We start from the raw sequence: 13,324 nt of genomic DNA, 5'->3' as shown, positions 1-13,324 counted from the left end.
ATTTACATCTGATTACTGTACAGGATACAGAAATCAATTTCTCTGTCCATGTGGATGTTTAATTGCAGAGATTCAGGGGTCATGAATGTGAAGTGCTGGCTTTGTTCCACCCACATACTGAAGCTCTTTGAGGAGCTGAGTGACTACCTCCCTCTGCCAGAAGCGCCATCCTCGTCCCAGTGGCGTTCCACCTTAAAAAAGATGAATATATGTGCCCAACTGGCTGCCTGACATTGACACACCGTGACTCACGCTGCCGTGCTATTTCAGTATGGCTGCTGGCAAGCCCAGCCTTTCTGTAGCCTCTCCCTTCTCTGCTTCGGTCGTTTGTTTACCTCCCCTGCTTGGCTGTTTACTTGTAATTTGGACATCTGTCAAGGTGTTTTGTTTGCAACCCTGTGGTGTGATTAGGCTACCTTTGCCAAATCTGGGAAGATGGATGGGGTCGTACCAAATCTTGGCTGCGAAGACAAAGCCCGATTTTGGCTTTACTTCACATCTACTTAGTTTAGAGGGATAATTAAGAAATCATTGGGCGACAAAAAGGGCACTGTGATACAGAGGTCACAGATGTATTCATCAGGCTTGTTCACACTCGCCTCCTGCAGTGTTAATAGTGATACTGTGCAGTGTCCCAGCACTGTCTGAGTGGTCCCGCCCTGTCCTGTCACACAGTCTGTTCGGCTCAGCGCTCCAGTGCCAGAACCTCCTCCTACACTGGGGGGAGGGAGAGGGGCAATTAACCACCTGCTAGGAAAGCAGCCACTCACACACCTTAACAGAAGCAGCATCAGTCATGAGCAGATTCATACACAGATTTATAGATTGGTGTCAGTCACACACACAGAGCATAAATCTCAGGTATCCAACCTGCAAACACACAGCGTGCATGAAACCAGGGCGGTTTGAGGTTGTTCTGATTTGCTCTCTGATCATGTTTCATCCTGAGCATTGCTAATTCGTTCATCTCCTTAATGAACATTATTGGCAGGATTGCATTAACCCAGCACTTAAGTTTGCTAATGGCTAACGTCATGCTCTGTGCTCACATCCCATACTGTAGACTCTCACGCAATCAATGCTGAATAATTTCACCGGCACATCCGGCTTCATTAAAAAATGTCTGTCTTTGTATTTTTGGGTCATCACCCACAGTGAGAATTTATACATTTAAATTGCAGAAATGACCCCAAATGACTGATCATCTGGAGCAGTTTAACACAACATCATAACCCTACATTAGCATAACTAATTCAAAGCTGATAAGGAGTTGTAACACTGTGAGCTCATTCAAACAGCTCAAACCGTTCATGATTCCTGTGATAAGCTTGTTCATCTATTAAAAGCTTTATTTACATCCACTGCAGCAGACGAAGCTGTGGCAGTAGTTGCACTGCAGCTTGCAGTTCTGTCACTGTGTTGGCTCTGACGCACAAATCAACACAGTATCACTGTGAAGCGTCGGTCTGTAAACAAGGAGTGTGTTTCCATGGGTGTGTATGAGGGTGTGTCTGGGAGTGGTTGAGGAAAAATGTAACAACAACTTGTTTCCCCATTCAAATAACAATATGTTACATCACTATCCAACTGCCCTGAGGAGGAACTATGCACAGAAAGAAATTACTCTCTTGAAAAATATACATCTCTCTACATATAGCACACAGACACACGGTAATATCAAGGCACTTCTATGCACAGAAGGATAAGATATGGATGGTTACGTCATACGGTTTTAATGCTGTCCAGCGTAAAATGCAGCCCAGCAACATAGTTGTTGAACTACTCAACCCAGACAAGTAATTAATCTTCGTCACCAGCTTCTGCCCTGTGAAACTAACACTGGCAGTAAATATCAGACATTCCCTCCTCTGAATTCTGATATTTATGTTTTATTTGACGTTTTTTGACACATTACCTTGCTTCAATCTGACAAAAACAAGTTTAATACCAAAAAACCTGTATTCCAATAAAGTGTGTAGTTCCCGGCTCTAGGAGTGGCCAACAGTTGCACTATGGACAGAGAGGGTGTGGCCACACTGACTGCTGCTGAGTTTCACCTGAGAACTAAATAAGCAAGCTCCACAGGTACTGACACACAGCCAGGCCTCACAGGATCTACTCACACTTTGGATTATTTCTTCCCTTTAAGGTACGTCAGAGCTGCTTTATCTTTCTCTACTTGATATTCTTTGTAGAGAGTACTTACGACCAAACATTCTGCCTCTCTATGCGTTTTATATTCATTGTAGACCTCACTTGCTTTAAAAAGGAGGAAAATAGGAGCAGCAATTCTCCTATTTCAAAGAGTGTGTTAGATTTAAGATAAACGTTTGTGTGGAGAGACAGACGACAACTATGCTGCAGAAACCTTTTCACTTCATGAAGTCATATTAGAGATACAAACAAGCATTCAAATACAGCAGACACTAAAATGACAGTCTAATGTGTTGCCTTTATGTTGCTCTCAGGGTTATAATGGAGTCTGAATTTACAAACTGGAGGCTAAAGGTGGCTGTGCTACTTCTGCTAACAATCCAGCTCAAAACAGGTGAGTGCTTTTTTATCTTGGGAGTGTGTTTGAGACTACAGATAAGTACAGTCAAAGCGAATACTACATTTGACATGTCTTTGAATGCCTCTTTCTTTGTCCATTGACTGTCCTGTTTACAAGAAGGCTTACATATTTCGGTCATAGAGAGAGTGGAGGTTGTGTGATTACTAACAGCAGGTGTTTTTTCAGTCTGATCTGTGATTCACACTGGCTGGTCTGCCATGCTGTTAGCTGAAGATACAACAGTAATACCACAGGGTGAATAGCATAGCAAACAATCAATGAACCGTGTGCTGATAATGTGGGTGTCTATCAGGTACCCCGCATAGCATTCAAAGCTGTTTCCATATGTGCTTCAGTGAGGGGTCCAACTGTGTGTGGTTTAGAAAGGAGACCCTGAGAGGCATTTATTAAGAAATCAGAGATTGGCTTTCACCCAAGTTGTCCTTTTGGATACACAAACAACAAGAAAATAGAGCAGATCATGAAAAACATCAAATCAAATACGATACAAACAAAGTAGAAAAACAAGAAAACTCTTGTTATGTCTCCAGAAACTCACCCACTCTCACAATATTCACTCCAGGTTGTCTTAAAAGGGGCTCCTGGCCTTCCCTCACTCAAGGCTTTGACTCAGAGTTTACTACTTTCAAAGTCTGCTTCTCAATGTAGGAACTGATCCACTTCTTCTGAAGACTCCTTCAAATCTTGGCTTGAGCTACCTAATGTCACTGCAGTTTGTAAAATATTCACAGCATTATACTCACTGAATCATTTACATGGACAGATACCGTAAAGTTCTGTGTATAAAACACATTGTCAGTACAGTTTTTGTCATCTGAACTACACACATATGGGACCAATAATACCAGTTTAAAACGCTCTTTCAGACAGCGCCATTTTCAATTTTGTGTATTTCGGTTGGATATGGTCCGTATTTGTGTGTTATGTACCTACAACACATAAGGTTCTGTGCATCAGTTCACATGGGTCCATAACTTGATAGTGACACAAATTATGTTGTATTAAAAGTTGTGGAGGTTAGAGTTATTTCTAGGAAAACTATTTGCTTAATTAGACAGATGTGAAAAATTACTGTAGTTTTGGTGCCTAAACTTTAATATGTAGTCAGATTTTGATTTTGGTACAGTATGAAAAAATGTGATAGGCTTCAAAAGAAGTGGTTGTTTTCAATTACTTAGCAATATTTAGAAAACCCACCAAGAAGGGAACTTCTAGTCACATATATGGGGTCACAAAGTCTGCTGCAGTGGGGTCAGGGGAGATAGATGGATCAAACAAACAGGACTTTAAAACAGAAGATTAAAATCAGTTATTGGAGGACAAAAATTAAAAGGCTCATATTTAAAACTGTCCAAAAAAGGTCATGTACACGCAACCCACCTTTAACCCTGCTTTTATAGTTAGCATAAAATATCAAATGTTAGCAAAACCCAAAACCCCAAATCCTTCTTAGCTGTAGTTCTGAACCGATCTGAACTTTTCATGTTTTTTTTTTAAACTCTTTTGGCACCAAAACTACAGTGATGCTGTTATGCTCTAGGCTGCTTTACCTCTGGTCTTCACCGTGGAGAGGAACAGCTGTCTCCTCTGCCAAAGACAAAGAACTTTCCGTTGGAGAAGTTTTGCGGTTTTGCAGACTGACAGGAAACACTTTTATTGTGTTGCAGGCCAGAAATACGGTTTCAAAATATAAAATACACCAGTCTGAAATTCATGCTGACTGACTCTGGGAAAAAATGAAGGAATTGTGTCCGTGTACATGAATCGATATATTATTATTTCATGACTATTGCACAGAGTGCTGTGGGACTGGGCTGTCTCGAAAGCTGCTTTTACACATAAATGATAAAACCCTCCTGTGGTAAATAAGCTGCTGGTGCACAGTCTGTTTTTAATGCTTTGTTTATCTCATGTTGATTTTTCTTTGGGTTTATTTCATGTTCGGTGTACTATTTGGTCTGGTACAGCACTTTGGTCAGATGCAGTGGTTTTAAACATGCTTTATGAATAAACTAAGTAAAATAAAAAATGAATGAGAAAAACCCTCCAGCCCTTCAAACCCTGCTGTTGGAGCACCTCATTAAAGCTGTAGTTTACTGCCTGCTGTGAAAGCCTTGATTGATTCTTCAAACTCCAGTTCGACTTCCCAGTAGCAAACGGAGAAAGCAGGACTTTTTTTAAGCCTGTCGTCTGGGCCAATGAGTAGGTTTGTGGGATTTGAATATTTGCAGCTCTTTGTGTTAAGCTTAGTGACTGTGCTTCACTGGCAAGTTAGCTTAGCTGCCTCTCCACATGGAAAACACGTCTCCTTTGGATCACAACGTTTTTTGCCCAAGGGGGCTTTCACAGTGTAAACATTTGACTGACTAATTTGAGCTTTTTTTTAGACTCCCTTCATCACGTCTGCCTTTATGAAATGCTTTCATAAATTCCACTGACATTCTTTGTTTTGTTGCAGTGGCATTGAAGTGCAATAGTGGATTTAATGAGTCAAAAGAGAGGCTGATGTGATTTATCTACATGGTCTATTAGAGAAGGTTAAACATCTCAATTGGAAAACGGTGAAAAGAAACATTTCTCCTGATGTCTGGGAGGCTGTGGCATAAGTAAAATAAATAAGTTGGGTTGCATTGCAACGCAATAATAATCAGCATTGAGTTTGTTCTATAAACGTCAAGCCATCAGTGATAATTAAAATCCATGGCCGTAAACAATGAGTCAGCGGGGTGTGTTACAACTCAGGGACAGCTTCTAACTGCCACTTGTCAAGTACATTTTTCATGTTTGCTCATGCGTTCACTTCTCATCATCATTTACTTACATTATTCTGACAGCTAATGAGCCTCAAGAGGTTTAAATCAAAACGTTACTTCATTTTCGCAAAAATAGGCCGAACATTTATACTTTTATTCCAGCAACCAAATGCTTCTCATTTTGACTTAAGAGGCCAATTAGTCTCAGATCAGCCCCTTTCCTCATCTCGGAGATGTTTATGAGCACACGCATGGCTCAAACAGAGGCAATAAGGAAAAAGATGGATGTATTTGAGGAGAAAATTCATATTTGTTGTCTTTTTTTTTGTTTGACTTTTGGCCTTGGTACGTGTTTATGAAAGTCTGAGAGGGAAAAATGTTCACATTCTGGACAAAGAAAAACCTGACTTGTATTTTCTGCCCCCTCAGATGTTTCAAAAGCTATGCAGGTGACCACTTCAGGGCCACAGACCGTCCAAATAGGCCAGGGGGAGAAAGTGAACTTGGGATGCACGTACACCCCCGGCTCCCAAGATACAGGAGAGCTGGACATCGAATGGTCCAATGTCCGTCCTGATATGACACAGAAAGACCAACTGGTGGGTGTTTCTTTGAAGACAGAGAGGGATGTTGTTGTGAAACCTGTCTGTAAGGTCTGACAAGTGCATCATGCATATTGCACATGCAAGAGGAGTGGGATTGTTACCTTCAGGCTTTGTTTGTAGAAAAACCTGCTTTCATGATGTTCTATCACTCATTGCAGTGTTTGCATCTCAGATCTTGTCCTTTACAGGAGGCATAATGCACAGATACGGGGACCCCCGCATTTCCGAGAGATGGAATTTCATTGGGAATCCTAAACAGGGTGACGCCTCCATCTCAATCTCTGATCTGAAGCCCTCAGATACAGCCACCTACCAGTGCAAAGTGAAGAAGGCGCCTGGTGTCGACGTCAGAAAAGTCACAGTGGTGGTAATGGGTGAGGATGAATTCCTTTTGACCGGTTTTACCTGTTTGCTTCCTCCGCCTCATTCTTCTTTTAAACGTTGCTCTCACCGACCTGGCATGTCAATGTTCTTTTAGACTGTTATCACACCTTTCTCAGCAGAGTCTTCTCCCCTTTCACACCCTCAGCTAAAGCATTGAAGCAATCCTTTAAAAGCAGCTTTTGTGCCATGAGTTTATTTATTCCCTTTCATCACCAGTTCGCCCGTCATCGCCAAAGTGTTGGGTTGAAGGTGGTGAGGAGAGGGGCAGCACCGTGTCCCTCTGCTGTAAATCCTCACAGGGGACCTCTCCTCTGACATACACGTGGAGGAGGGAGACTGGAGGCACAATTCCAGCCACAGCAACCCAAGGTGAGCAAAACTTGAGAGGGAGAAAAGCCTTTATGTGATGCATTCATGCAGCTGAATTAGTATAGTATGCCTGGATTGAATGCTGTCTTCTTTCATTAAGACCCACAGACTGGGGTGCTTTTGATAAGGAACCACACAGACAGCAACGTTGGAAGTTACGCGTGTGAGGCGAAAAACGCTGTTGGCAAAGCAGAGTGTAAATATGCACTGCACGCATACAACCGTAAGTCTATGATGTGATCTTCTTATTTACTCTGAAGTTCTCAGCATGCATTTATCCTAAATTAATGTTTTGAATGCACGCTTAAAATATTTTCTAAAGTCTGAATATAATTTGCAAAATCTCATCTAAGCCTCTTGATCATGCTGGTGTGTGTCTATTGAAGAATAAAGTTGAACTTGTTTGATCTCATGTGGTCTCCTTCAGCTACCAACAAGGCTGGTGTCATCGCTGGTGCAGTGATCGGTGCTCTCCTGCTGCTGCTCCTGCTCTTGCTCCTCATCTGGCTCCTGATCTGCTGCTGCCACAAACGCCGTTATCAGAAAGAGGTCGCAAACGAAATCAGGTAATGAATCAGAGCCAGTAAAGTAGACTCAAATCTGAAGATCATAGGGTGCTGGTTTGGCTTAGCTGATAAATTGCATGTCTCATGTGGCTCATCTCGAGGCTTCAATCTTCGTTGCAGCGGTTGCTGGTTAGACTCCCAGCGATGATCCTCTTCTGTATTTCTTCCCCTGCTATCTGTTCCCCACATTTCCTGTCTCTCCTCAGCTGTCATTTCAATAACAGCGACACCCTAACACAAACACTCACAAACACTCACACACACACACACACACACAAACACTCACAAACACTCACACACACACACACACACACACACACACACACACACACACACACACACACACACACACACACACACACACATACACACACACACACACACACACACACACACACACACACACACACACACAAAAAAACTAAGAAAGGAAGCAAATGTGAAGATCTTGTGATTGATTGACCTGTCTCCTCAGGGAGGATGCCCCGGCCCCGGAGAGCAGACCCACCAGCAGAAACTCCAGTTTGCGCTCAGTGATGGGGTATCGCACCCACCCCGGGGTGATCTACAGCTCTGTGAAGAACTATCTGCCCAACAGGGAGTCAGGCCGCAGTGCTGTCTACACAGGAGGGAGCAACAACACACCACAGCCTGTTACTACAGGGGGGAAAGCTTCTGATCTCAAATATGATCCTCAATATGGATACCCAGTGTAACAAAAACACAAACATCTGACAGTGTTTTTTAATCTTAACTAAACTATTTGAAAGAATCCTCATGTTAAATGTGTAAATGACAAATGGTGCAATACAATATAAGTGGAGGCTAACGGGAGTGCTGGTCCAGCATACTTTGAACTCTTTTCAAATCCGACCTCAGCCTGTGAACAAACGTTCATGTACAACTGGCTGACTGTCATAATGCATTGTGGCACATCATTACTGTTGTATAAATAAAAACAGGCTCTCATAATATGAGTCATTTTTACACAGGTTTTCCAATAAGTGTTTGTAAAATGTATGTAAATAAAAAAGGTTGTTTTTTTTCTATGATGCATATGTAGCTCAGTGAATGCATGGCTTTTGTAAAGTGCGTACAATAAAACTCTGCTGTGTTTTTTAAGTTTTTTGGAGCATGTTCTTTTCTTTATTGGATATGGACAGATTAAGTCAGGAAAGGCAGGAAGAGAGATGAGAGATGACATACAGCAGAGGTTTCATGTTGGAATTTGGGTTGCAGTGATCATGGCACGTGGCCTACCCAGGGGGGTGAACCTAATAAAGTATTTTTCAGCTGACAAGACAGATGTAGAGTGCGAATCCCATTCATTGCACATTCAGATTTTGTGTCCTGGATTTGTCCAATACTGAGTGATCTGGATCTTATCCTGTTTTGATGTTGAGTCTTTGTAAATAATATAACAGAGTACAGTCCAGACCTAGGGCCTATACTATGAAGCAAGCTCAACATATCTCACACACGTTTTCCTGATCCGGCTTCACTTATCCTAACAAAGGAGATAACGGTAAGCTGTCACACGAAGCTGGTTATCAACATGATGAGTCAAAGTAGAATTAACCTGAGCACACTCACATGAACAGAGCGGACATATCACAATCACAGACAGACTCAGAGCACTGACATTAGAAAAATATGAAGAAGTTATACACATAATCTAAACTAACATCAACACAGCTGTGTTTGCACAAATGAAGAAAGCACCAGCAGACGAGACAAAAAAGCTGAGAGTGAATGCGCAAATTACATCTTATTTCCCATCACTAGTGCAGATCGATCTGACTATAATAACTCCTGTGTTATCCTTGAAATTGATCTCTCATTCTGATTCAGTCTTGTGTCGTGTGTGACAGTTTTAGACCTAATGTTTCAGCTGCAGCCCTGACGATATCAAAATAAGTGCTTTGGAGAAATAAAAATGAAACATGATTCAAAGTGATAAGCACACGCAGTTTTATATTTCATACAGAACAACAACTTCACCCAACTAACATATTTTAGACTCTGTTTAAGTATGATGTCAGGAAAGATAATCAATAACTGTCATCAGTATTTTATGCAAAATCATACAGGTAGACAGGGTGCCTTGCCCCCTCCCCCTGCCCTTGCGATCAGCTCACAGAGCTCCGTGATCAAGCGAGCTGATTGGCCAGTATCCGGAGTTTTCTACTAACCCATCTCTTATCGTGAGCATAACCTGCCCCGGAGCAGGTTAGGAGTTCAGCATGAGTAACCATGGTGATCTACCCTGGTAAGAAGTAAACAACCTTCGAAGTACTGAAAATCCAGAGTTAACCCTGAAGTTACCTCGATAACCGCAAATCCAGCTTCATAGTATACCCCTCTGCTCTGTTTGTAAAGCGTCTTGAGATAATATTTGTTGTGATTTGGCACTATATAAATACATTTAATTGATTGAAGAGTTAGTAAAAAAAACATGACATGTGAAACCAGAGCTGTGCATTAACCAAGGGGCAACCTCCGGTCTAAAAATATGAGTCCAATGCGGAAGTGCTAAAAACTGCAGTTCATCGAGGATCCGCTTGAGGCTGGCTCTGGAAGTACCGGAGACCACATAAACACCAATTCAAAAAAAGGATCTTTACAGCAGAAATAGACATGTTTACATCCTGGTACGAAAGACGAGCGTAGTCTGGATAGCTAATTTCTCGATCGGCACACACTGTAAGAGTTGAATTTTTTTCTTTTACGATTGGCCTCAAAACAGCGCTTCAGAAACAGATGGGTGACGTCAGGGATACTACATCCATATTTCATACAGTCTATGGCGTTAACACTTTAACTGCAATGCGAATAAGGTCAGAAATAAATGTTTTAATTGTGTGCTATTTTCACAGCTTAGTTAAACCACTTGAATGTCTTCCTACTGCTGTCTTGATGGAAAATAACAACACCACTGCTCTTTTGAACGGCACGTTTCACCTGAGAAAAATACCCAGATGGCTTTGTTGACAAAAATAATTCCAATGTCATAGACGGGCCGAGCTAGACTGTCAGTGCAAAGGGGGCGGAGCATCCTCAAGGGGCCCTTCTGATGGTCAAATTCACAACTGTAAAACAGCTGATATATTTTCTCTCCTACTTCAATAAAAAACACAGATTCTCACTTGTTGATCCAAGAGAGCCCATAAAAAGCAACATGTTGCTTGTGGAGTTCAAATGTTTCAGCTGCCCCAAGGACAGCACACATGACTCTACTCATAGGATTAACCCTCCTGTTATGTTCAGGGTCAGATTGACCCTTTAAGTAAAAAAAAGAAAAAAAATATTAAAAGTGTTTTTTCGGTATGAAACTTCTTCAACTTGCCTTAATTAGCGTTATCAACATATAAATAAAAATGGTTCCTTTCACATATTTGCAACCTCCCCTGCATGTTTATATTACATAGATACTGTTCGTGGGTCAATTTGACCCAGCAGTCAAAGTGGAGCCTAAAAGGAGTCAGAAGTGTCAAATACTAATTGTTTCTTTGCAACTGTGTGACATATTTCACCCCAATCATGTACACAAACACACACACACACACACACACACACACACACACACACACACACACACACACGCACACACGCACACACACCCTCTCCCTATCTCTTGACCTCATCTGTAAAGTGCGAAAATGTAGGTTTTGGCATGACTTTTGACGAGAAACCTTCTCATTTCCCGTGGGCAAACTCCATCCACATTGAGGGGACTCTCAGCAGGGTAGTGATGTGTCATGATTAAAAGCTGTGGCTCTAAGAGACGATGCTTTATAGTGAAGCCGAAGAGCTGGCTCGCATCGAGTGAGACCCTGCTCAGAATTTTTTATTTTCCAACCTTCACTGAGGACATTAATGATGTTTGCTCCAGTTTGGTTCTGGTTCTGTTTGCTTGAGTTTGGTTCTGGTTATGTTTGCTTGAGTATGATTCTGGTTCTGTTCTGTGGATATGTTGGCAGTTTTTTGTTAATGTGTACGATAAAAAAGTTTGATTAACCCTAACCCTAACCCTAACCCTAATCATAACCCTAACCTTAACCCTAACCATAACCCTAACTCTAAGCCTAACCCTAAACTTAACCCTAACTCTAACCCTAACCCTAACCCTAACCCTAACTTTAACGCTAACTTTAACCCTAACCCTAATCATAAACCTAACCCTAATCAAAACCCTAATCATAACCCTAACTCTAACCCTAACTCTAATCATAACCCTAACCCTAATCATAACCCTAATTCTAATCATAACCCTAACCCTAACCCTAATCATAACCTTAACCTTAACCCTAATCATAACACTAATCATAACCCTAACCCTAACCTTAACACTAACTTTAACCCTAACCCTAATCATGAACCTAATCGTAATCATAACCCTAACCCTAACCCTAAACTTAACCTTACCCCTAATCATAACCCTAACCCTAACCCTAACCTTAACCCTAACCCTAACCCTAAGCATAACCCTAACCCTAACCCTTACTTTAACCCTAACCCTAATCATGAACCTAACCGTAATCATAGCCCCTACCTTAACCCTAACCCTAATCATAACCTTAACCCTAATCATAACCCTAAACATAACCCTACCCTAACCCTAACCCTAATCATAACCCTAATCATAACCCTAACCCTAACCTTAACCCTAACCCTAACCTTAACCCTAACCCTAATCATAACCCTAACCCTAATCATAACCCTAACCCTAATCATAACCCTAACCCTAACCTTAACCCTAATCATAACCCTAACCTTAACTCTAACCCTAATCATAACCCTAACCCTAACCTTAACCCTAACCCTAATCATAACCCTAACCTTAATCCTAATCATAACCCTAACCATAACCCTAACCCTAATCATAACCTTAACATCTACCCTAACCCTAAACTTAACCCTAACCCTAATCATAAACCTAATCATAACCTCAACCCTAATCATATCCCTAATCATAACCCTTAACATAAACCTAACCCTAATCATAACCCTTACCTTAACCCTAACCCTAACCTTAACCCTAGCCCTAACCCTAACCCTAACCCTAATCATAACCCTAAACCTAATCATAACCCTAACCTTAACCTTAACCCTAACCCTAATCATAACCCTAACTTTAACCCTAATCCTAATCAGGAACCTAACTGTAATCATAGCCCTTACCTTAACCCTAACCCTAATAATAACCTTAACCCTAATCATAACCCTAACCCTACCTTAACCCTAATCATAACCCTAACCTTAACCCTAATCATAACCTTAACCCTAATCATAACCCTACCTCTAATCATAACCCTAACCCTAATCATAGCCTTAACCCTAATCATAACCCTAACCCTAACCTTAACCCTAACCCTAACCCTAATCATAACCCTTACCTTAACCTTAACCCTAACCTTAACCCTAATCATAACCCTAACCGTAACCTTAACCCTAACCCTAGTCATAACCCTTACCCTAACCTCAACCTCAACCCTAATCATAACCCTAACCCTAACCCTTACCCTAACCCTAACCCTAATCATAACCCTAACCCTAACCTTAACCCTAATCATAACCATAACCAGTCGATACTCGATTAATTGTTAACATCCCTTATTTGGCACCTGAAAATACATTACATCCACAGTGGTAACATAGGATTCAATAATATTCATGGCCGAATGATATAGTTAATGGAACTTTGGCTACCTACTGTGGTAAGATGTACAAAAAATTAGCAGTCCATAGCCTCCAAGGCGATTATTATTGATTTGCTTGTAAACGTTTGAATTATTTAGCAGTGTACCTTTACTTGGGCATACGTTGAGCATGGTTGTGGTTTGCGAGAGTTTGACTTTGAGTTACCACCTATGAACCAAGCATACAGGGGCAGCCAATCATACTGATGTCATCAAGCAACCGCATCACTCAAGCTGGCAGAGCACTATTTTGGACCCGACGATGAATACTAAAGAGACAGCAACGAGGGGGCTCCTGTGATCTGAATTATCTCAGAAAACCTGCACACCATACTGACACTGTTTAGACAATTTATCCATGCACTTCTGTGTA

General features: G+C 41.4%; 1 protein-coding gene across 1 annotated transcript; it reads left to right on the top strand.

Annotated features, from left to right (window-relative positions):
- The first annotated feature begins 2,006 nt into the window (after window positions 1-2,006).
- On the top strand, window positions 2,007-8,374 carry vsig8b (V-set and immunoglobulin domain containing 8b). Its single transcript, XM_034692991.1, has 8 exons — window positions 2,007-2,149; window positions 2,469-2,548; window positions 5,758-5,927; window positions 6,106-6,307; window positions 6,534-6,686; window positions 6,787-6,909; window positions 7,114-7,252; window positions 7,728-8,374. The coding sequence occupies exons 2-8, from the start codon at window positions 2,476-2,478 to the stop codon at window positions 7,966-7,968; spliced, it is 1,101 nt and encodes a 366-aa protein (XP_034548882.1). The 5' UTR covers window positions 2,007-2,149; window positions 2,469-2,475; the 3' UTR covers window positions 7,969-8,374.
- The last annotated feature ends 4,950 nt before the right edge of the window (window positions 8,375-13,324 follow it).

Source organism: Notolabrus celidotus, chromosome 9, assembly GCF_009762535.1.
Source record: "Notolabrus celidotus isolate fNotCel1 chromosome 9, fNotCel1.pri, whole genome shotgun sequence".
Lineage (NCBI taxonomy): Eukaryota > Metazoa > Chordata > Actinopteri > Labriformes > Labridae > Notolabrus > Notolabrus celidotus.
The sequence above is the reverse complement of the archived record's forward strand: the minus strand, read 5'-3'. Positions and strand labels throughout refer to the sequence as shown.

Coding starts and splice junctions, on each gene's coding strand:
- vsig8b (XM_034692991.1), top strand. CDS start 2,476: ATGGAGTCTGAATTTACAAACTGGAGGCTAAAGGTGGCTGTGCTACTT. Junction 2,549..5,757: donor AACAATCCAGCTCAAAACAG/GTGAGTGCTTTT, acceptor CTGCCCCCTCAG/ATGTTTCAAAAGCTATGCAG. Junction 6,910..7,113: donor TGCACTGCACGCATACAACC/GTAAGTCTATGA, acceptor GGTCTCCTTCAG/CTACCAACAAGGCTGGTGTC.